Below are 20,687 nucleotides of genomic sequence, written 5' to 3' on the forward strand. Positions count from 1 at the left end.
ACTGCTCGTAGAGTTCATGACCTCTGCCTTGCACCAGACACCCTCTCCCTTGGAACGTAAGGCTTCTTCGAAGTGCTCGAATGCGATTGGCTGCGGACCATCTGAAATGACACTTTTTGTCCGTTTGGTCAATGTTCGTGTCTCGTGCCATAGTCGACGAAAATACAAACAAACAGGTTATATATGAGTTTGAGACCAAGAATGGTGTAACTCGACCTGTCCGATTCAAATTCGAATAAAAATTTTTTATTTCATGCAATGTTTTATTTCTGTGCCGTCTTCAAGTATGCCCCAGTACTTACGCTTGGAGAGGACATGAACTTCGGTGAAAATTTTGTCCAATTTGAATTGACCCATCTTTTCACCGACCATTCCCATTTCAATGAGTTTGTTATAGCCTTCTTCGTTCGTCATGAGTGCGTCAATGTTCTCATAGTAAACCTTCACTTTGGATTTGACTTCGGAGAAGAATTTGTTGTAGTTGTCAAGGACTGCCTTTGCGAACTGAGGGTAAGACCAATGTTCGACAATAGGTTTTAATGTGGTTACTAAGCCACTTTGACCTTGAGTGAATTCGTACTTCAAAACAAAAGGAGAACCTTTCAACAAAGTTGTCGACCTTCTCATAGTGTTTACTCTTCATCTCTTGAGGTTTCTTAATGGAATATCCCCATGTCGAATTCATAAGCAATTTGAGTGTCATTGCAAGTTTGGGGTTTGAAGCTTTCCTAATATCATACAGTTGTTGTATGACTTTTCCAACTGTATAGTTCCTTCCTGGGAACTCACCATCTTCGTTTGGAATTCCAGTCGGGATATATTGGACGAACCTCATGTACGCAGCGTTAAGGTCGACATAGTATATCTTTTCATCTGAGTCGAACTTGTCGCAACCAATGGGTCCAGTTCGTGGAAATTCAAGTGAGTCTCTTATCTTCTGAGAAACTTCTCCTGTTATCTCATAAACATCGTCGAAGCAACCTGTTTCATATAAAACCTTCTGACCTAACTCAGATGCTCTCCAATACAATTTGACGTCAATTGGATGTCTCAATGGAAGTTTGTTTATAGCATCTTGAAGTTCTTGCAACCTCATTGGAAGTTCTTCTGGTTCAGGTTGGTATCCGAACAATCCAACTCCTTTTGGAACTGTGTACTTCTTTTGTGCTAGAACTTTGTCTGGAACAACTTTTGGTCTTGCTAACAATGAAAAGTTTGTTTCGTCTTTTGGTACAAAAGTTTCTGTCAGCTTGTCATCTGGAATTGGTTCCAACAAACCTTTCTCGAAAAGAATGTTTACAGCTCTGACAATGTTGCACTTGCCTTTTCCGAACAATGGGTTTGTAAGACTTTCGTTCAACATGAAGTGGTTGTGGACAATTACAATCTTCAACCATGGTAAGTCTTTGTCAACAACATAGTCGTCATGTGAAGAACCTTTAGTGGATGTTGACTCGGATATTGACATTTGCCAACGGTGCAATTTTTGCCAATTGACCTCTGAGAATGTACCTTGTCTTCACACATGACTCAAGATACTTCATCTTCTCATCTGTAACAAGACCAGAGTTCCTGAGACATGTAAGAATACAAGGTTCATTGACAATTGTTTCAATTGAATTGTAAATTCCATACCTTGTCAAGTCAATGTCAGACTTATTTATGAACGGGAAGTATCCAGCATGTTGTCTGACTGCTTGAGGGTTAGGTTGGTACCATTCAAATTTTACACTTGCAATTCCTTCAATTGCATTCAAAATGTCTGAGTCGGAGTCAACCATTTGTTCTCTCTTTGTAGTCTTGAAAGCGTCAAGAAGTTGCGCTGTTGTGACATTGCCATGTGCATAGTAAATGTGACCGTCCAAATCTGTTACGGTTAGTCTGAGATTGTATCCTTTCTTATTTCCGTCTTGTATGGCAGCAAGTACTCCCATGAAGCCTTCTTTGTTCTTTCCTTCGTCAAAGTTTACTGTAAAGGTTCGACCAGATGTAATTTGACTTCTAACTTCACGATACTTTTCATATGCATATCTTGTTCTTTCCATGGGAGCATGTGCGTCTTCACCTTTTCCTTTTTTCCTTCTCAAAGGATGCAATTGTTCGTCATGTTTCCAGTAGAATCTGGCAAAGCCGTCGTGTCCTTCAACTTGAGGTTCACTAACATCGAAAGGCATGTCCATAAGACGTTCTTCTTCTAACCTCTCTAGTCTGTTTGGATAATTTGCGCGTGCTGTTTCCAAGTCCATTTCATAGCGAAGACCAGACAATTTGTCATAGACTTTTATGGGTCTTCCCTTCCTATATTTAAACTTCTTTGAAACTTTCCAACCATATCTTTCTAACTCTGCTTTTATTCTAGCAGATTTTCTATCCATTCTATATGGGGGCATTTTTATAAAAATAAAAAAATATTTTTTTCTTTACTTTACATAACCGCCTGCTGCCATAAGTCTTTGACGCCAACCCATACCAGCTAATGAAGGTTGACTTGGTTTAGTTTGGAAACTAAACTTTGGTTTTGGTTTATCTTCAGTTTTTGGTTTTCTTCTTCTATCGGTTTTTCGTCACTTTTCGGTTCCTCTGACTTTACCTCACTTGCAGGTATGGTTGTGTCGTCAACATCTTCATAAATATCATATGCCATTTGTTTTTGTTTTCCTTTCAACTTTTTGTGTTTGTTGTAAAGTTTAGAATATTTCGACTCTAAGTCAATGAGATGTTCTATAATGAACTGTTGGTCAGTGAAGTAAACTTTTCCATCTGTTGTCTCGAAAGCTCCTTCAGACTTCAATATTTTATTTGTGAGAGTCTGTTTCTTTTTTGAGATACTAGCCGTTCCATTTCTATGAAAAGTGACTTTGTAGTTAGGGTTTGTATTTCCAGACCTGGCACTTTCTATTATTGAATTTTTCTCTTCATCTGTAAGTTCTTTGACAGGTTTTGACAATGGTTCTGAACTTTTTGTTTGTGGTGTCAAATCTACCGTTTCAACTTCTTCGGTCATTTCATCTCAGTAAAAAATTTTAGTTTGGTTTGTTTTCAACTGGTTGTTTAGGTTTTTTAAGTCGGTCTAAAACTTCCTGAGGTATAGGAAGAACTTGACAAACACGTGGTTGTGTAACTGCTGGAAGTCGACAAATCCATCTTGAACCCATTTGTCTCAATGCTGTATTGTTCATTTCATCTCAGTAAAAAAATTTACATTCCCCACGTTTGAGGCGGTTGAGGTTGGTTGTTGTTTACCCATTGTTGTGCATGGTTATATCCTCTGTTAAAGAATCTTTCACCTTGGTCCATATAGTGCCTGCTTGGTTATAGTAGTCATTTGCTTTGTTATAGTAGTTTCCTGCTTGTCTTCCTACATTGTCCATCCATCCTTGAACTTTTCCTCTTGTTTCAGGATTTGGAATAAGATTTGCTGCATCTCGTGCTACCTCCCAACCTTTCTGTACAGTTTGTATAATAGGTTGTGCTTTCTCTTTAAGTATACCTAATGTACTCAAAATCTTCCTTCCAATTCCAAATGCACCTCTGGCTATTGTTCCCACTGCGGGCAAAAATCTGGATGCAACTCCTGCTAATGCGCCAAATAAACCCATTTCTTATAGGGTAAAAAATGACGAATCCAAACAAGGACCCCTATGTTTCTAAAGCACAAAGAAAGCACTCATGATAAAAATCTTTAGTTCAACACCAAATGCTTGGTTTATGGATATCTTGGAAAACATTCCGAGGTATAGAGAAGATGGACCACCATACTGGCTAATATTTGTCGGTCAAAACACAAGATACTGTGAAGCCATACCATTACAGTCCAAAAATATTTTAGATGTGAAAACTGCTTTGACAATATTCGTTGACAAATACCATCCAACAAAACTGACATCTGACTGTGAAAGTTCTTTCAAATCAGACGATATTAAAAACTATCTGCGTTCAAAAAATGTAAACCAATATTTCATTGTCGACCAAAACCATTCTGCTCTTGGTGTCATTGACAGTTGTATAAAAATCTTAAGAGACTTAAACCAACCACAAGGTGGTGAGGTAGATGAAATGTCATATGACGACAAATATAGACACTTCTCCATGGCAAAGATGAGACAAGTTTTAAATATTTACAATAGCCGTAAACAAAAAGGTTTGGGAAACCACTCCCCCGAAGAAATGAAAAACAACCCTGACTTAGAGAAAGACTATATATTTAATAGTTTAGTCAAAAGAGACAAACAAGAAAGAATGCCAGGCTTCAAACTTAAGAAAGGTGACAAAGTAAAAATAGAAATACCTAAACGCGACCCATATGAAAATACTATTGACTATGACAACAATGGGAACTCGACAGGTACTCACATTCGTGTTCGTAAAAATAGAAGAAAGTATACAAGAGAATATTATGAAGTTTTAGGCAAACATGGCAAAATGTACAGACTGCAAGCAGAAGATAAAACTACTATTGTCAGACCTCGTTTCAAACTTGTCAAAGTTCAAGGTGGTATACTTTCAAAGACAGTTCCTAACAAATATAAGACAACTCCTGACGAATATGCTAAAGAAGTTGAAAATGACGACTAAGCATTTCTATACCATGCGTAAACTGTCATGTAAGGTGGCATGTATTCTTTACTTTGTCCCGTTGTTTGCGTATACCCTGAAACGCGATGTGTATGGCTTCCTCCTACCTCAGTGTTATTCCAGTAACAATTTATAGCAAACTTAACGTCCTCTTTAACATCATATCCTTTACCTTTTGTCATTCCTGACCAATCCCAAAATCTATGACTATGCAAACCTGCTTCAGATGTACTTAAACTTACGTAGTGACTGTGCGCAGGTAAATTTGCACCTGAAATCGTTTTACTTCCACCTGTTTCCTTTGAAGAGTTTGCACAATACAAAAACCTGTCGACTATTTGAGTCCAAGTTCCAAAACCAAGTACTACTTCTGGTCTGGTAGAGTTCATTGACGTGTAAATAGAACCTATAGGATATACTGTTTGAAGTATTTCTGTCTTTAATGTTTGAAGCTCTGTTTTGTCTGCTTTTTTATATAACTTTTCTTCAAGTTCATTTACGTCAGAGATGCTATGTCTATGATATTTTTGTGGGTATGTTCCTTCTGTCCATGCGAAAATACGTTCTTTTGTTGCATCTACATATCCTTTTATCCATGTCGAGTCTGCTTTTGTATTCCTTAACTCTGTAACACCTTTCTCAAGCTCTTTCAACTGTTGTCCATCTTCCATTAAACCTCTGGTATGACTTGAAACCGTTTGTGTCAACATATCTACAGTTTCTTTGTCGGCTTTAAGGTCTAAACATCCTGAAACCCATCCTGTATCAGCTTTCGTTTTTAAAATCTTTGATGTCCGTTCATTATACCATTCAACCCTTTCTTTAATTTCATTGTCTTTTTCATCCACATATTCCTTATCTGCCTTCTTCACTAACACACTAGCCATAAGTCCCTTATCTACTTTCTCCTCTAACTCACTGTTGACATATGTTTTGTCAGCTTTCTTTTCAAGGCTAACGTTTAAGTCTGTTATTTCAGATATAGAATGTGTATGTCCAACGTCACTTTTCCTGTTTAAGGTTTCTTGTAAGTTTGTAATATTTGCAATGGTATGTGTATGAGTCTTTTTAGAATATTCTTTGTCAGCTCTTGTCACTTCACTTGACATTTTATTGTCAACATATGTTTTGTCTGCTAGTTCAGGATGAGTATGTTCTTTTGTTGCATATGTTGCATCTGCTCTGTCATGTTCTTCTTGAACTTTTTCAATGACATACTCTTTGTCAGCTTTGTTGTCAACATCTGCTTTCAAAAGAAGTTCTTTTATAGGTTTCTCGTTTAAAGTTCCTTTTGTTGGATTTATACAAACAGTATGGTTCTTACTGTCTTGAAACAGAAACTCGTCTGTCATTGGGTTTAATGTCAGTTTTAAGTTTCCTTCTTTCAATGACTCAGATATCTTAGAATAGTTTGAAAAGTTTGTTGTGTTCTTATTTAGAGCTTGCAAAATGAGTTGTCGGTTGTGTTTTATTTCTCTCATAGACGCTGTTTCTTTCGACATTTTTATTCTAGATAAAATATGCTTTCAATAGAAAAAGAAAATTCAAGAGTTGCTACAACTAAACCATTAGATGAACTTTTTACTAACGTAGGTCAAAAGTTTGAGACAGAGACCGTAAAACATGAAGGCTATCGTTTTGACTACCCACTAAGATGGTTAAGAGACCCATCCGTCACAAAAGCTATTGGCTTTCGTAGAATGAAGTTCATTTCAGAAGCCATACATGGGTTCCCATTTACGGTCGCTTTTGAAGTTCGATACTATAACAAAGAAAAACGTACGTATGAGAAATTTGAACAGGGAAAACTTTTACAAGTGAATTTGCTTGTAAACTTAGAAACAACTCTTCAAGCTTTTCAAGAAAAAATAAACGATATCTATCTCGAATATGCAAAACAGTACAACATTGACGAAGGAGAGTACCATCTCGATATTGTTTATGACAGGAAAAATGCAACTGTTAAAATCAATAGAATAGAAGACCTTGGAGAAGACGTTTATATTTCTACAAAATATAACAACTTGGCATGGTATAGATTTTTGAGGATGTTAAATCAGCCTGCAGAATATCCAGTACACCCGAACTTTTATGAAGTCGAAAACCCTAATGGAACATATGAAAATGTTTTCGACTCAGATGCTATTATCGTTCATGCTTCATTTTCTGGTGCACAAAACTCTTTTTTATGCTTGGCAAATGACTTTTACGAAAAACCTACAAAGCTATATGAACCACCAAGTGGAAGTATTTCAGACTTTCAAGTATGGTTTACTACAGATGGAAGAAAGAGAATAGTTCCATTATACCATGCGTTTTACTTAGAACTTAGTTTCATATACAACTACTATCGAACGGTAAAAATATAATTTTTAATACGGTTGAGGTGTTGGATTTGGTTGCCAACTAGACTGTGGTGCAGGTTCAGGCTGTTGTATAACAGGAGCTTGCTCTTCTGGTTCAGGGTCTTTAGGTATAATACCAACGAAACTGACCTACTCTTTTGCCAATATTTTTGACTCCGTTCCAAATTCCTCTTCCGACGGTTTTTATTCCATTCCATATACCTCTTCCAACATTTCGAAAGAAGTTTCCTATTCTTCCAAAGAAACCCATTTTACTATATGTAAAAATCTAATGTCCACCTAGTCTCTTACGTTTCCTTCTGAGTTCCATAGCATTCTTTAACTGGAGCTCATACATTCTATTTCTCCTCTGGTAGAAAACATACTTCTGGGTCAACTCCTGTGTTCGCGTCATCTGCATAGAGTTGTTTATATCCCACTTCAGGGTTTGTATAAAACTCTTTCCATCTCATATTTGCATACCATGGTGGCAAACCTAACGCAGCGTCATTTGACATGGCAGTTTGCATTTGTACATCTGTTGGCACTTGACCATAGTTTGCCATTGCAGTTTGTATTCTAACTTCATTTGGAATATTCTCTGGTTTGGTTGTCCAGGTTGCTGTGCATTCGCTAAGTTCTGTGCGTCCATTTAATATTAGATAAAAATATCTCTTACGAGTACATATGCTGAACATTTGCAGGCATTGGTTCATCTTCATATTCTCTATATTTTCTGCCACGTCAAATAAGTAAATGACACATGGAAAAAACCTAAAAAGTAGTCCTATTTCAAACCACATTTACTTACTAGTAAAATTTCTTTGTTATGACACTTTCTCCAGTTTATAGGACCTCTCTCATATTCTATCTTATCGTATCTAAACTCATAGTCATGTATGTCCTCTAACCATCTCATGACACTTTCCAAACCACTTTTATCGGATGTAAAGTAAAAGCATGGATGGTTATGTAAAACGTCTAAAGTTTCTAAAGAGTCTCTCAAAGTCCAGTCTACTTGGTATTGAAAATCCCATGTGTTATAGAACGGCGGGTCCACTATAAAGAAAACATTTTCCTTGTCTTTATATTTTTCATACAACTCTGTCCAATGACATCTCACAAACTCTATACCCTCAATATATTTTTTCTATGTTCTCTTTGAAAACATTTGTATAGTTAAGATATAAAACTTTTGACATAAGTGTTTCAATGTCATGAACTCTTATAGCACCACTATATAATAGTCTAGCAGATATACTATCCCAGTCAATATACTCTGCCTTTTTCAAAACCTCTCTGACAGTATTTTTCTTATCTAATGGTATACGTTCCATCTTACCTATAGGTATCTTTTCTTTTAACTCTTTCAATATTTTGTTTGTGTCTGGTATATGTTTGAGACGGTTCATATAGTTGTCGAAGTCATTGCATATAATCTTTGAGTCAGGAAATACAGTATGGCACAAATGGGATATATAGAAACTTCCACCGAACAAATCTACAAATGTTAGACCATTCGGTAGTTTCTTAAGTTCTCTCAATAGAATATCTTTACATCTACTCTTATTTCCAAAGAAGGGTAACGGTGGTTTTGTAAAATTCATTTTATATATATAATAAAAATGTTTTTTCCTGAAAAGTGACAAAATTTCTTAGGGGCTAGAGGGCACGAAGTGCCTGGAAGCCCCACTACCTTTTTTTTTTTTTTTTTTTTTTTTTTTTTTTTTTTTTTTCACGATTTTGGCTGCGTTAAAAATCAAAGAATTGATGTTTTTGTCAAAAATCTTTTAGAAGAAGTTGCACCCAATTACTTTTATCGTATTAAAAACGATTTACTTCAAACAGGTTTTATTCCTTCAATTAGAATTCGCGAGCCTCGATTGACAGATTATAAAACAAAATTGAAAAGAGAAGTTCAATCACGTTTATACCAAGTATTAAATTTTGTTCAGAATCAAGAAGCCAATTTGAATCCATTAAGATTTTTATTGGAAAATGCTGAAGAAAAACTTTCTCAAATAAATGAGAAGATACAAAATTCAATTACATATTTAAGATCGTTTGAAATTCCAAATGAATTGTTAGATACGTATATGTTAGAAATTAATGAATTTTGTTATAATTCTCCAGATTATATTTTAGAACATTTCGAAGAATTTTTGGAGGATTTCAAAGAAAAGAATAATTTAATAGACTAAAAAATTTATTATTTTATTTATTGTGAATTTTAAATTGTCACTTTAACTGTTACTCCTATTGAAAGTGTCACTTTTTGGGTGTCACTTTTTCGGAAATTCTTATATACTCTAAGAAAAACTTTGTGAAATTTTGATTGTTGCAACTGTATTCGGAGATTTACTTCTGAACAAAATGTATAATGTCGGTGAGAAATAAAGATGGTCTGTTGTGTAATTTATAACTTTGTATTGAAATGTTGGTTGATAATAAGAATAATTAAAATCGTAATCATCCGAAGATGTGCTTATGTTCAATCTAACATCTGTTGGATCTAAGTAAACTGAGCAGTAATTCTTATTGATTTCATATTTTTTATTTGAATAATTGAAAGCTAGATCGTTCGATTCGGATAGAAATTCTATGGAATCGCAGTAATTTGGAAAAGAAACTACACAAAATCTTACTTTATAATTATAATACGTGTTTGTTGATTTAAAATTAAAAGTTGGCTCTGTGATTTTCCATATTTTGCTTGTGCATGATTCATAGTTAATACGCAAGTAATCGCTCATATATGTATCTTGTAGAATAAAATAATAACTAAATGATTTGTTATCTGCAAATGAAAAAGTAATATCTTGACCATATGAACCAATGTCAATTAAATAATCTCCTGTTCTGTTAATTATACCATTGGTGATTGTATAGTAAAACCAGGACATTCACAATGATTTTAATTTGAAAGCGGATCTATTCAGAATGAATTTTGAATATTTTACACAGTCAGATTGTCAAATCATTTTAGTTTATTGGATAATCCTTTTAATGTATTATTTTTAAAATTTTAAAAATAAAATAAAAGTGGATCCAAAATTTTTGTATCAGAATGGGTCAATATTTCATGAATCAGTCCTCAAGAACAAAAATGAAGAAGGTCGTAATTGCCTTATGCATCTAAGCTACTATCCAAAAAAGAGAAATTGGATTAGAAAAGGATTATGAGTGATTGAAATTAATACGTGTGCGAATAACCATGGATTTGTAAAAATTAATGCTTCAGAAATACAACATTTTGCTATTGAGAATTCCTTGTAAAGTCCAAATCTCAAAATACATAATTTTATATTTAGTTTGTTTGATGTTGAAACTATATTACCACCAAGAAGAGACAATATTATCTTAGTAAACATGTTTCAATTAATTTGATGTTCTTGGATATAAACTGCGAGTCAAAAGGCGTACCTACCTTCAACTTTTTGAGAGAAGTCATACAATTAATTATATGAGTTTCTCTCAAAAAGTCGATTTCTGCCAGGTACACCTTTTGGACCGCACAAGCTATTTGCTCTAATTCGATATAACAACAAAGGATCATAAAACAGATATAAATATAGGATGAACTGATACGATTTTTTCGGGTCTAACTTCAAAATTTAAGATTTCGAAATTTAATACAAGCTTCAAACCAGAAATTTAAGCATAAATAGAAGCTGATTTGCTACCTATTGCACGTGAAGCTTATTTGAGCTCTAATATTTAATAATTTTCTCTCGCTCTCAGTGAAGGCACCGTTAGCATTAGAAATGTAAACTATTCAAAAATTGATAGGTCCGCCTTTTGATTCGCAGTTTAAAGCATAAATTTTGTCAATTAAATTTTAATTACAGAATAAAAAGAAAAGTCAATAAAAGCATATGAAAGCTGACACGAATTATTCATAAGGATTATCGAATAATGATTTCGATTTTTGTGAATAATTTGGTATTTCTTTTGTTTCGATTAAATATGGATTTATTTGAACCTCTTCTAAAGGTAATGGTTCGGATTTATTAGATACTTCTTCTAATAGACAACTTCTATTATCAATGAAATGTTCATGAATTATTGATTGTGTTTCCTCTCTTTTTTCTTTTTTTTTAAGACATAAAAGAGGAATTGCAATGCTTGATGGTAATGATAGTCTTATTGTTATCAATTAAAATTATCTCCCATCCTATATAATAAAATTTGATTCAATATTACTAAATACTTTATGTTTCTTAATAATTGAGATGCCTAAAATGTTGATAATGTTGTTATAAACTTATTTTCACACGCTCAATCTTATGGGAGTAATAAGAATTGTAATAAAAAAAACATTATAAATCTTTAAAGATTCGTTCATAAACAATATATAAAAAATAGTTATTCATAAGGATTCTCGAAATAAGTATTTGATTGTTCTTGCTTTGGATTATATGCTGGTGCTTTATATTCATTAGGATATGGATTGCTGTTCGTTTCTTCTAAAGGTAAATCTTTTTCGGTTTTATCAACAAGGCTTTGATTAATTGGATTTTCAGCTCTGAATTTTCTGTGTCTATAACATAAGTAAGCAGCGACAGCAATGAGACCTGCTCCAACTGCTGCTCCAATAATAATTTCCAAAACAGCACCTTCACTTAGTCCTTCATCACTATCATCATCAGAATAATTATGATCATCTGATTTTTGTTCAACTGGTTCTGATGAATTTATTTCATGATACGAATTATCAAAAATGATAAGAGATCTATGAGTTGAATTATTTCCTTTGATTAAATATGATGTATTATATTTGTCGCCAGCATGATAAAAAAATAAGTAATCGTGTTTAGAATTAGTTATTGTTAGAAAAGGTTTTTCAACAATAATATTAGCTCTATTTATTTTTCCATAGACATCATAAATATCACCATCTTCGAAATGAACTGTTCCATTTGTGAAAGCAGTAACAACACATGTATGAGCTGTGTCCTGAGAAGTGAATTTGTAATTAGACCTTACATTTGTGATAATCGAAGTGCAATCATAATAATTCAAATTAAAAACAACAAAATTACATGGAATAGGTTCGTCACTGGAGGATTCTAATGTAATTGTACCTGTGTGAGCGAAATAAATTGCTGAATATTGTGTATTTCCAAGAATTTCTAAAGATACTTCTGAAGTTCTTGCTTCTCCGGAAATGTTGCGATAATCAGTAAATACTACGTATTGTTCCTTATAAAAATTAAGTTTTGTTTGATTTCTGCCAATTAATAACTTTTGAATTCCGAATATTTTGTATTTTGGCTGGGATCCAAAAGAAATTGATTGGTTGCAAAGATATTCGAGCTTGTCCTTATCATAAGCACTGTATGTATCATAAGAAAAACTTTGTGAAATTTTGATTGTTGCAACTGTATTCGGAGATTTACTTCTGAACAAAATGTATAATGTCGGTGAGAAATAAAGGAAACAATAAGAATTACCGAAAAAGTGACAAAACATCAAAAACAGGGAGGGGGTCTCAATTTTTATTACTTATATTATTTTACAATATTTATATAAATACTCTTTATAATATATTTTACTATAAAATTATACCTCAAATTCAAATATTTATAATATTATTTACATAATTATCTCAAAATTATATTTTTATATATTATTTTTCATATGTATAAATCATATAATCTATATCTATGCAAATCTCATCTAAAATTTTTTGAAGCAAACCGCTACCATTTTATAATGGTCCATCTTAAATTCATCATAAATTCTGGTACATGTTAGTACCAGAGTCTTCAAATCTCAAACACTCTGGTACCAACATGTACCAGACGCGAGTTTCCAATGCCCTCGTACGATTTTCTATTAAGATCTTCTTGAATGAGAAGGTCTTCATAGAAACTCGTACGAGGGCTTCTCTTTTAAATACTCTGGTACCTGCTGGTATCGGAGTCGACTTTACAGCCCTTTCCCCAATTTTGAAGCTGGGGAAAGTTTTCAAGCAATGAAAGGGAAGCTCTCGCTATGAGGTGAAAATCTAGAATTTTTACCTCATAGCGAGTAATCCTTTGTTAATTGCTTGAAAACTTTCTTCAAATTATCAAAATTTCGAGGAAAGTTTCCTTGCTTCAAAGTAGAGATGGAGCCCTTTGAGCCACTGCATATAGGTCAGTGACTCAAAATACTCCATCTCTACTAGAAATCGCCAAAATTTGGGTCGCAATCTTTGAAATGCGACGCAAGTTTGGGCAATTTCGCGAGGGACTTGCTCCATTTGGTGCATAGATTCACACTCTATGCACCAGATGGAACAATTCTTTCGCTGACAGCGGGAAACTTTGTCTGAATAGTTTAACATTCAGACAAAGTTTCCCGCTGTCAGAGAGGGAATGGAAGGGTAAGAGGTATATATTCATAATGTATACCTCTTACTCTTCCATTCCCTCAAGAAAGTTCAAAAACTTGGGTGCAATCAGTTCTGATTGCACCCAAGTTTTTGAACTTTATATAGGGAATTGTTGGCTATGTTGTACTGATCATGAATCAGTACATCATAGCCAACAATTCCTTCGCAAACAGTGGGAAACTTTGTCTGAATAGTTTAACATTCAGACAAAGTTTCCCGCTGTCAGGGAGGGAATTAGAGGGTGGGAGATATATAGATAGACTATAAATCTCTCACCCTTTAATTCCCTCAAGAAAGTTCAAAAACTTGGGTGCAATCAGAACTGATTGCACCAAAGTTTTTGAATTTTGTATAAGGAATTGTTGGCTATGATGTGGATAGCCGCTGCCAGACCAAATGAATTAACCGTTGTGAATAACGTTTCTGAATCTTTATTTAAAAAGATAAAATATCACGATTTTGGCTGCGTTAAAAATCAAAGAATTGATGTTTTTGTCAAAAATCTTTTAGAAGAAGTTGCACCCAATTACTTTTATCGTATTAAAAACGATTTACTTCAAACAGGTTTTATTCCTTCAATTAGAATTCGCGAGCCTCGATTGACAGATTATAAAACAAAATTGAAAAGAGAAGTTCAATCACGTTTATACCAAGTATTAAATTTTGTTCAGAATCAAGAAGCCAATTTGAATCCATTAAGATTTTTATTGGAAAATGCTGAAGAAAAACTTTCTCAAATAAATGAGAAGATACAAAATTCAATTACATATTTAAGATCGTTTGAAATTCCAAATGAATTGTTAGATACGTATATGTTAGAAATTAATGAATTTTGTTATAATTCTCCAGATTATATTTTAGAACATTTCGAAGAATTTTTGGAGGATTTCAAAGAAAAGAATAATTTAATAGACTAAAAAATTTATTATTTTTATTTATTGTGAATTTTAAATTGTCACTTTTTAACTGTTACTCCCTATTGAAAGTGTCACTTTTTGGGTGTCACTTTTTCGGAAATTCTTATATACTCTAAGAAAAACTTTGTGAAATTTTGATTGTTGCAACTGTATTCGGAGATTTACTTCTGAACAAAATGTATAATGTCGGTGAGAAATAAAGATGGTCTGTTGTGTAATTTATAACTTTGTATTGAAATGTTGGTTGATAATAAGAATAATTAAAATCGTAATCATCCGAAGATGTGCTTATGTTCAATCTAACATCTGTTGGATCTAAGTAAACTGAGCAGTAATTCTTATTGATTTCATATTTTTTATTTGAATAATTGAAAGCTAGATCGTTCGATTCGGATAGAAATTCTATGGAATCGCAGTAATTTGGAAAAGAAACTACACAAAATCTTACTTTATAATTATAATACGTGTTTGTTGATTTAAAATTAAAAGTTGGCTCTGTGATTTTCCATATTTTGCTTGTGCATGATTCATAGTTAATACGCAAGTAATCGCTCATATATGTATCTTGTAGAATAAAATAATAACTAAATGATTTGTTATCTGCAAATGAAAAAGTAATATCTTGACCATATGAACCAATGTCAATTAAATAATCTCCTGTTCTGTTAATTATACCATTGGTGATTGTATAGTAAAACCAGGACATTCACAATGATTTTAATTTGAAAGCGGATCTATTCAGAATGAATTTTGAATATTTTACACAGTCAGATTGTCAAATCATTTTAGTTTATTGGATAATCCTTTTAATGTATTATTTTTAAAATTTTAAAAATAAAATAAAAGTGGATCCAAAATTTTTGTATCAGAATGGGTCAATATTTCATGAATCAGTCCTCAAGAACAAAAATGAAGAAGGTCGTAATTGCCTTATGCATCTAAGCTACTATCCAAAAAAGAGAAATTGGATTAGAAAAGGATTATGAGTGATTGAAATTAATACGTGTGCGAATAACCATGGATTTGTAAAAATTAATGCTTCAGAAATACAACATTTTGCTATTGAGAATTCCTTGTAAAGTCCAAATCTCAAAATACATAATTTTATATTTAGTTTGTTTGATGTTGAAACTATATTACCACCAAGAAGAGACAATATTATCTTAGTAAACATGTTTCAATTAATTTGATGTTCTTGGATATAAACTGCGAGTCAAAAGGCGTACCTACCTTCAACTTTTTGAGAGAAGTCATACAATTAATTATATGAGTTTCTCTCAAAAAGTCGATTTCTGCCAGGTACACCTTTTGGACCGCACAAGCTATTTGCTCTAATTCGATATAACAACAAAGGATCATAAAACAGATATAAATATAGGATGAACTGATACGATTTTTTCGGGTCTAACTTCAAAATTTAAGATTTCGAAATTTAATACAAGCTTCAAACCAGAAATTTAAGCATAAATAGAAGTTGATTTGCTACCTATTGCACGTGAAGCTTATTTGAGCTCTAATATTTAATAATTTTCTCTCGCTCTCAGTGAAGGCACCGTTAGCATTAGAAATGTAAACTATTCAAAAATTGATAGGTCCGCCTTTTGATTCGCAGTTTAAAGCATAAATTTTGTCAATTAAATTTTAATTACAGAATAAAAAGAAAAGTCAATAAAAGCATATGAAAGCTGACACGAATTATTCATAAGGATTATCGAATAATGATTTCGATTTTTGTGAATAATTTGGTATTTCTTTTGTTTCGATTAAATATGGATTTATTTGAACCTCTTCTAAAGGTAATGGTTCGGATTTATTAGATACTTCTTCTAATAGACAACTTCTATTATCAATGAAATGTTCATGAATTATTGATTGTGTTTCCTCTCTTTTTTCTTTTTTTTTAAGACATAAAAGAGGAATTGCAATGCTTGATGGTAATGATAGTCTTATTGTTATCAATTAAAATTATCTCCCATCCTATATAATAAAATTTGATTCAATATTACTAAATACTTTATGTTTCTTAATAATTGAGATGCCTAAAATGTTGATAATGTTGTTATAAACTTATTTTCACACGCTCAATCTTATGGGAGTAATAAGAATTGTAATAAAAAAAACATTATAAATCTTTAAAGATTCGTTCATAAACAATATATAAAAAAATAGTTATTCATAAGGATTCTCGAAATAAGTATTTGATTGTTCTTGCTTTGGATTATATGCTGGTGCTTTATATTCATTAGGATATGGATTGCTGTTCGTTTCTTCTAAAGGTAAATCTTTTTCGGTTTTATCAACAAGGCTTTGATTAATTGGATTTTCAGCTCTGAATTTTCTGTGTCTATAACATAAGTAAGCAGCGACAGCAATGAGACCTGCTCCAACTGCTGCTCCAATAATAATTTCCAAAACAGCACCTTCACTTAGTCCTTCATCACTATTGTAATAAACAGAAATTCATCAAAAGTGACAGCTCTCAATTTTTTGACATTTGTAAATTCTAAATTGAATGAGAAAAATGAAATAATACTAAGCATAATACAATATTCTAGATTTAATTATAATTAGGAAAAAGTTAGTTTTGAGAGTACTTTTCATAGGCATATAGAATGAAATCTTCTGAAAAATAATATCACATAAACTCATATTATTTTCTAATATATAACTATTTTATATAAAAATCAAATTCAATGATCTTAAAAGCGAAGGATAAACCTCAAAATTTACGAATATAATGAGTGGGAATATAATGCTTATCTATCATAAAACCATATGAAATATCAATTTTTGCTTTACGCCTAATTTTTGACGACAATTAGCAAAAAATGTTAAATGTTAACACTCAGTCCATTTGAATATGAAAAATAAAATTGACTTTGATTAAATGTTTTTATTTATCATGCAATTCTTCTTGCGACCAAAGATTTGAATAAAATTTCAAAAAATAAGATAGCTGAAAAAATAATATACGGTAGTGTTTACTAATAGATGAATAGTATATAAATTCTATTAAAATGGATTTCATCCAAAAAAATATATAAAATTTGATCATAAATAAAATCGTTTTAAATTACTTCTTCATTTAAATTATAACAATTATTTTTGGTTTTATATTTTTTTGGATCAAATCCATTTTAATAGAATTTATATACTATTCATCTATTAGTAAACACTACCGTATATTATTTTTTCAGCTATCTTATTTTTTGAAATTTTATTCAAATCTTTGGTCGCAAGAAGAATTGCATGATAAATAAAAACATTTAATCAAAGTCAATTTTATTTTTCATATTCAAATGGACTGAGTGTTAACATTTAACATTTTTTGCTAATTGTCGTCAAAAATTAGGCGTAAAGCAAAAATTGATATTTCATATGGTTTTATGATAGATAAGCATTATATTCCCACTCATTATATTCGTAAATTTTGAGGTTTATCCTTCGCTTTTAAGATCATTGAATTTGATTTTTATATAAAATAGTTATATATTAGAAAATAATATGAGTTTATGTGATATTATTTTTCAGAAGATTTTGTGTTCTTCTTCAAAATTTTATTTTTTTATTAAAAAGAATCTTTACAAAATATACATTTACTTTAATTAATATTTAAAAACGTGCTCTATCAAAAGTTCCAAAAATTCAATATTTTAGCTTTTCTGAGGTGTCACTTTTGATGAATTTCTGTTTACAACACTATCATCATCAGAATAATTATGATCATCTGATTTTTGTTCAACTGGTTCTGATGAATTTATTTCATGATACGAATTATCAAAAATGATAAGAGATCTATGAGTTGAATTATTTCCTTTGATTAAATATGATGTATTATATTTGTCGCCAGCATGATAAAAAAATAAGTAATCGTGTTTAGAATTAGTTATTGTTAGAAAAGGTTTTTCAACAATAATATTAGCTCTATTTATTTTTCCATAGACATCATAAATATCACCATCTTCGAAATGAACTGTTCCATTTGTGAAAGCAGTAACAACACATGTATGAGCTGTGTCCTGAGAAGTGAATTTGTAATTAGACCTTACATTTGTGATAATCGAAGTGCAATCATAATAATTCAAATTAAAAACAACAAAATTACATGGAATAGGTTCGTCACTGGAGGATTCTAATGTAATTGTACCTGTGTGAGCGAAATAAATTGCTGAATATTGTGTATTTCCAAGAATTTCTAAAGATACTTCTGAAGTTCTTGCTTCTCCGGAAATGTTGCGATAATCAGTAAATACTACGTATTGTTCCTTATAAAAATTAAGTTTTGTTTGATTTCTGCCAATTAATAACTTTTGAATTCCGAATATTTTGTATTTTGGCTGGGATCCAAAAGAAATTGATTGGTTGCAAAGATATTCGAGCTTGTCCTTATCATAAGCACTGTATGTATCATAAGAAAAACTTTGTGAAATTTTGATTGTTGCAACTGTATTCGGAGATTTACTTCTGAACAAAATGTATAATGTCGGTGAGAAATAAAGGAAACAATAAGAATTACCGAAAAAGTGACAAAACATCAAAAACAGGGAGGGGGTCTCAATTTTTATTACTTATATTATTTTACAATATTTATATAAATACTCTTTATAATATATTTTACTATAAAATTATACCTCAAATTCAAATATTTATAATATTATTTACATAATTATCTCAAAATTATATTTTTATATATTATTTTTCATATGTATAAATCATATAATCTATATCTATGCAAATCTCATCTAAAATTTTTTGAAGCAAACCGCTACCATTTTATAATGGTCCATCTTAAATTCATCATAAATTCTGGTACATGTTAGTACCAGAGTCTTCAAATCTCAAACACTCTGGTACCAACATGTACCAGACGCGAGTTTCCAATGCCCTCGTACGATTTTCTATTAAGATCTTCTTGAATGAGAAGGTCTTCATAGAAACTCGTACGAGGGCTTCTCTTTTAAATACTCTGGTACCTGCTGGTATCGGAGTCGACTTTACAGCCCTTTCCCCAATTTTGAAGCTGGGGAAAGTTTTCAAGCAATGAAAGGGAAGCTCTCGCTATGAGGTGAAAATCTAGAATTTTTACCTCATAGCGAGTAATCCTTTGTTAATTGCTTGAAAACTTTCTTCAAATTATCAAAATTTCGAGGAAAGTTTCCTTGCTTCAAAGTAGAGATGGAGCCCTTTGAGCCACTGCATATAGGTCAGTGACTCAAAATACTCCATCTCTACTAGAAATCGCCAAAATTTGGGTCGCAATCTTTGAAATGCGACGCAAGTTTGGGCAATTTCGCGAGGGACTTGCTCCATTTGGTGCATAGATTCACACTCTATGCACCAGATGGAACAATTCTTTCGCTGACAGCGGGAAACTTTGTCTGAATAGTTTAACATTCAGACAAAGTTTCCCGCTGTCAGAGAGGGAATGGAAGGGTAAGAGGTATATATTCATAATGTATACCTCTTACTCTTCCATTCCCTCAAGAAAGTTCAAAAACTTGGGTGCAATCAGTTCTGATTGCACCCAAGTTTTTGAACTTTATATAGGGAATTGTTGGCTATGTTGTACTGATCATGAATCAGTACATCATAGCCAACAATTCCTTCGCAAACAGTGGGAAACTTTGTCTGAATAGTTTAACATTCAGACAAAGTTTCCCGCTGTCAGGGAGGGAATTAGAGGGTGGGAGATATATAGATAGACTATAAATCTCTCACCCTTTAATTCCCTCAAGAAAGTTCAAAAACTTGGGTGCAATCAGAACTGATTGCACCAAAGTTTTTGAATTTTGTATAAGGAATTGTTGGCTATGATGTGGATAGCCGCTGCCAGACCAAATGAATTAACCGTTGTGAATAACGTTTCTGAATCTTTATTTAAAAAGATAAAATATCACGATTTTGGCTGCGTTAAAAATCAAAGAATTGATGTTTTTGTCAAAAATCTTTTAGAAGAAGTTGCACCCAATTACTTTTATCGTATTAAAAACGATTTACTTCAAACAGGTTTTATTCCTTCAATTAGAATTCGCGAGCCTCGATTGACAGATTATAAAACAAAATTGAAAAGAGAAGTTCAATCACGTTTATACCAAGTATTAAATTTTGTTCAGAATCAAGAAGCCAATTTGAATCCATTAAGATTTTTATTGGAAAATGCTGAAGAAAAACTTTCTCAAATAAATGAGAAGATACAAAATTCAATTACATATTTAAGATCGTTTGAAATTCCAAATGAATTGTTAGATACGTATATGTTAGAAATTAATGAATTTTGTTATAATTCTCCAGATTATATTTTAGAACATTTCGAAGAATTTTTGGAGGATTTCAAAGAAAAGAATAATTTAATAGACTAAAAAATTTATTATTTTTATTTATTGTGAATTTTAAATTGTCACTTTTTAACTGTTACTCCCTATTGAAAGTGTCACTTTTTGGGTGTCACTTTTTCGGAAATTCTTATATACT

General features: G+C 32.1%; 6 protein-coding genes and 1 pseudogene across 7 annotated transcripts, besides 6 other annotated features; all 7 read right to left on the reverse strand.

The window, feature by feature from the left end:
- Nucleotides 1–8,647: part of a mobile genetic element that runs on past the window's edge.
- On the reverse strand, nt 444–835 carry TVAGG3_0465050 (annotated as a pseudogene). The gene has a single exon. A coding segment is annotated over exon 1 (392 nt).
- On the reverse strand, nt 1,540–2,375 carry TVAGG3_0465060 (uncharacterized protein; the record flags this gene model as incomplete). Its single annotated transcript, XM_051235230.1, has 1 exon — nt 1,540–2,375. A coding segment is annotated over one exon (836 nt), but the record flags the coding sequence as incomplete, so codon positions are not given.
- On the reverse strand, nt 3,024–3,179 carry TVAGG3_0465070 (uncharacterized protein; the record flags this gene model as incomplete). Its single annotated transcript, XM_051235231.1, has 1 exon — nt 3,024–3,179. The coding sequence occupies one exon, from the start codon at nt 3,177–3,179 to the stop codon at nt 3,024–3,026; it is 156 nt and encodes a 51-aa protein (XP_051093055.1).
- On the reverse strand, nt 8,169–8,527 carry TVAGG3_0465080 (phage tail repeat-like family; the record flags this gene model as incomplete). Its single annotated transcript, XM_051235232.1, has 1 exon — nt 8,169–8,527. A coding segment is annotated over one exon (359 nt), but the record flags the coding sequence as incomplete, so codon positions are not given.
- Nucleotides 8,648–8,655: 8 nt separating the features above from the next.
- Nucleotides 8,656–9,230: a mobile genetic element.
- TVAGG3_0465100 (uncharacterized protein) lies at nt 9,230–9,823 on the reverse strand (the record flags this gene model as incomplete). Its single annotated transcript, XM_051235233.1, has 1 exon — nt 9,230–9,823. One exon carries the CDS (start codon nt 9,821–9,823, stop codon nt 9,230–9,232), a length of 594 nt encoding a protein of 197 aa, XP_051093057.1.
- A 1,462-nt stretch (nt 9,824–11,285) lies between these two features.
- TVAGG3_0465110 (uncharacterized protein) lies at nt 11,286–11,942 on the reverse strand (the record flags this gene model as incomplete). Its single annotated transcript, XM_051235234.1, has 1 exon — nt 11,286–11,942. One exon carries the CDS (start codon nt 11,940–11,942, stop codon nt 11,286–11,288), a length of 657 nt encoding a protein of 218 aa, XP_051093058.1.
- Nucleotides 11,943–12,356: 414 nt separating this feature from the next.
- Nucleotides 12,357–14,329: a mobile genetic element.
- TVAGG3_0465130 (uncharacterized protein) lies at nt 14,329–14,922 on the reverse strand (the record flags this gene model as incomplete). Its single annotated transcript, XM_001281908.1, has 1 exon — nt 14,329–14,922. One exon carries the CDS (start codon nt 14,920–14,922, stop codon nt 14,329–14,331), a length of 594 nt encoding a protein of 197 aa, XP_001281909.1.
- Nucleotides 14,923–16,662: 1,740 nt separating this feature from the next.
- Nucleotides 16,663–16,699: a mobile genetic element.
- A 1,178-nt stretch (nt 16,700–17,877) lies between these two features.
- Nucleotides 17,878–17,915: a mobile genetic element.
- Nucleotides 17,916–18,715: 800 nt separating this feature from the next.
- Nucleotides 18,716–20,687: part of a mobile genetic element that runs on past the window's edge.

Source organism: Trichomonas vaginalis, chromosome II (genome assembly GCF_026262505.1).
Source record: "Trichomonas vaginalis G3 chromosome II, whole genome shotgun sequence".
NCBI classification, from domain to species: Eukaryota; Parabasalia; order Trichomonadida; family Trichomonadidae; genus Trichomonas; species Trichomonas vaginalis.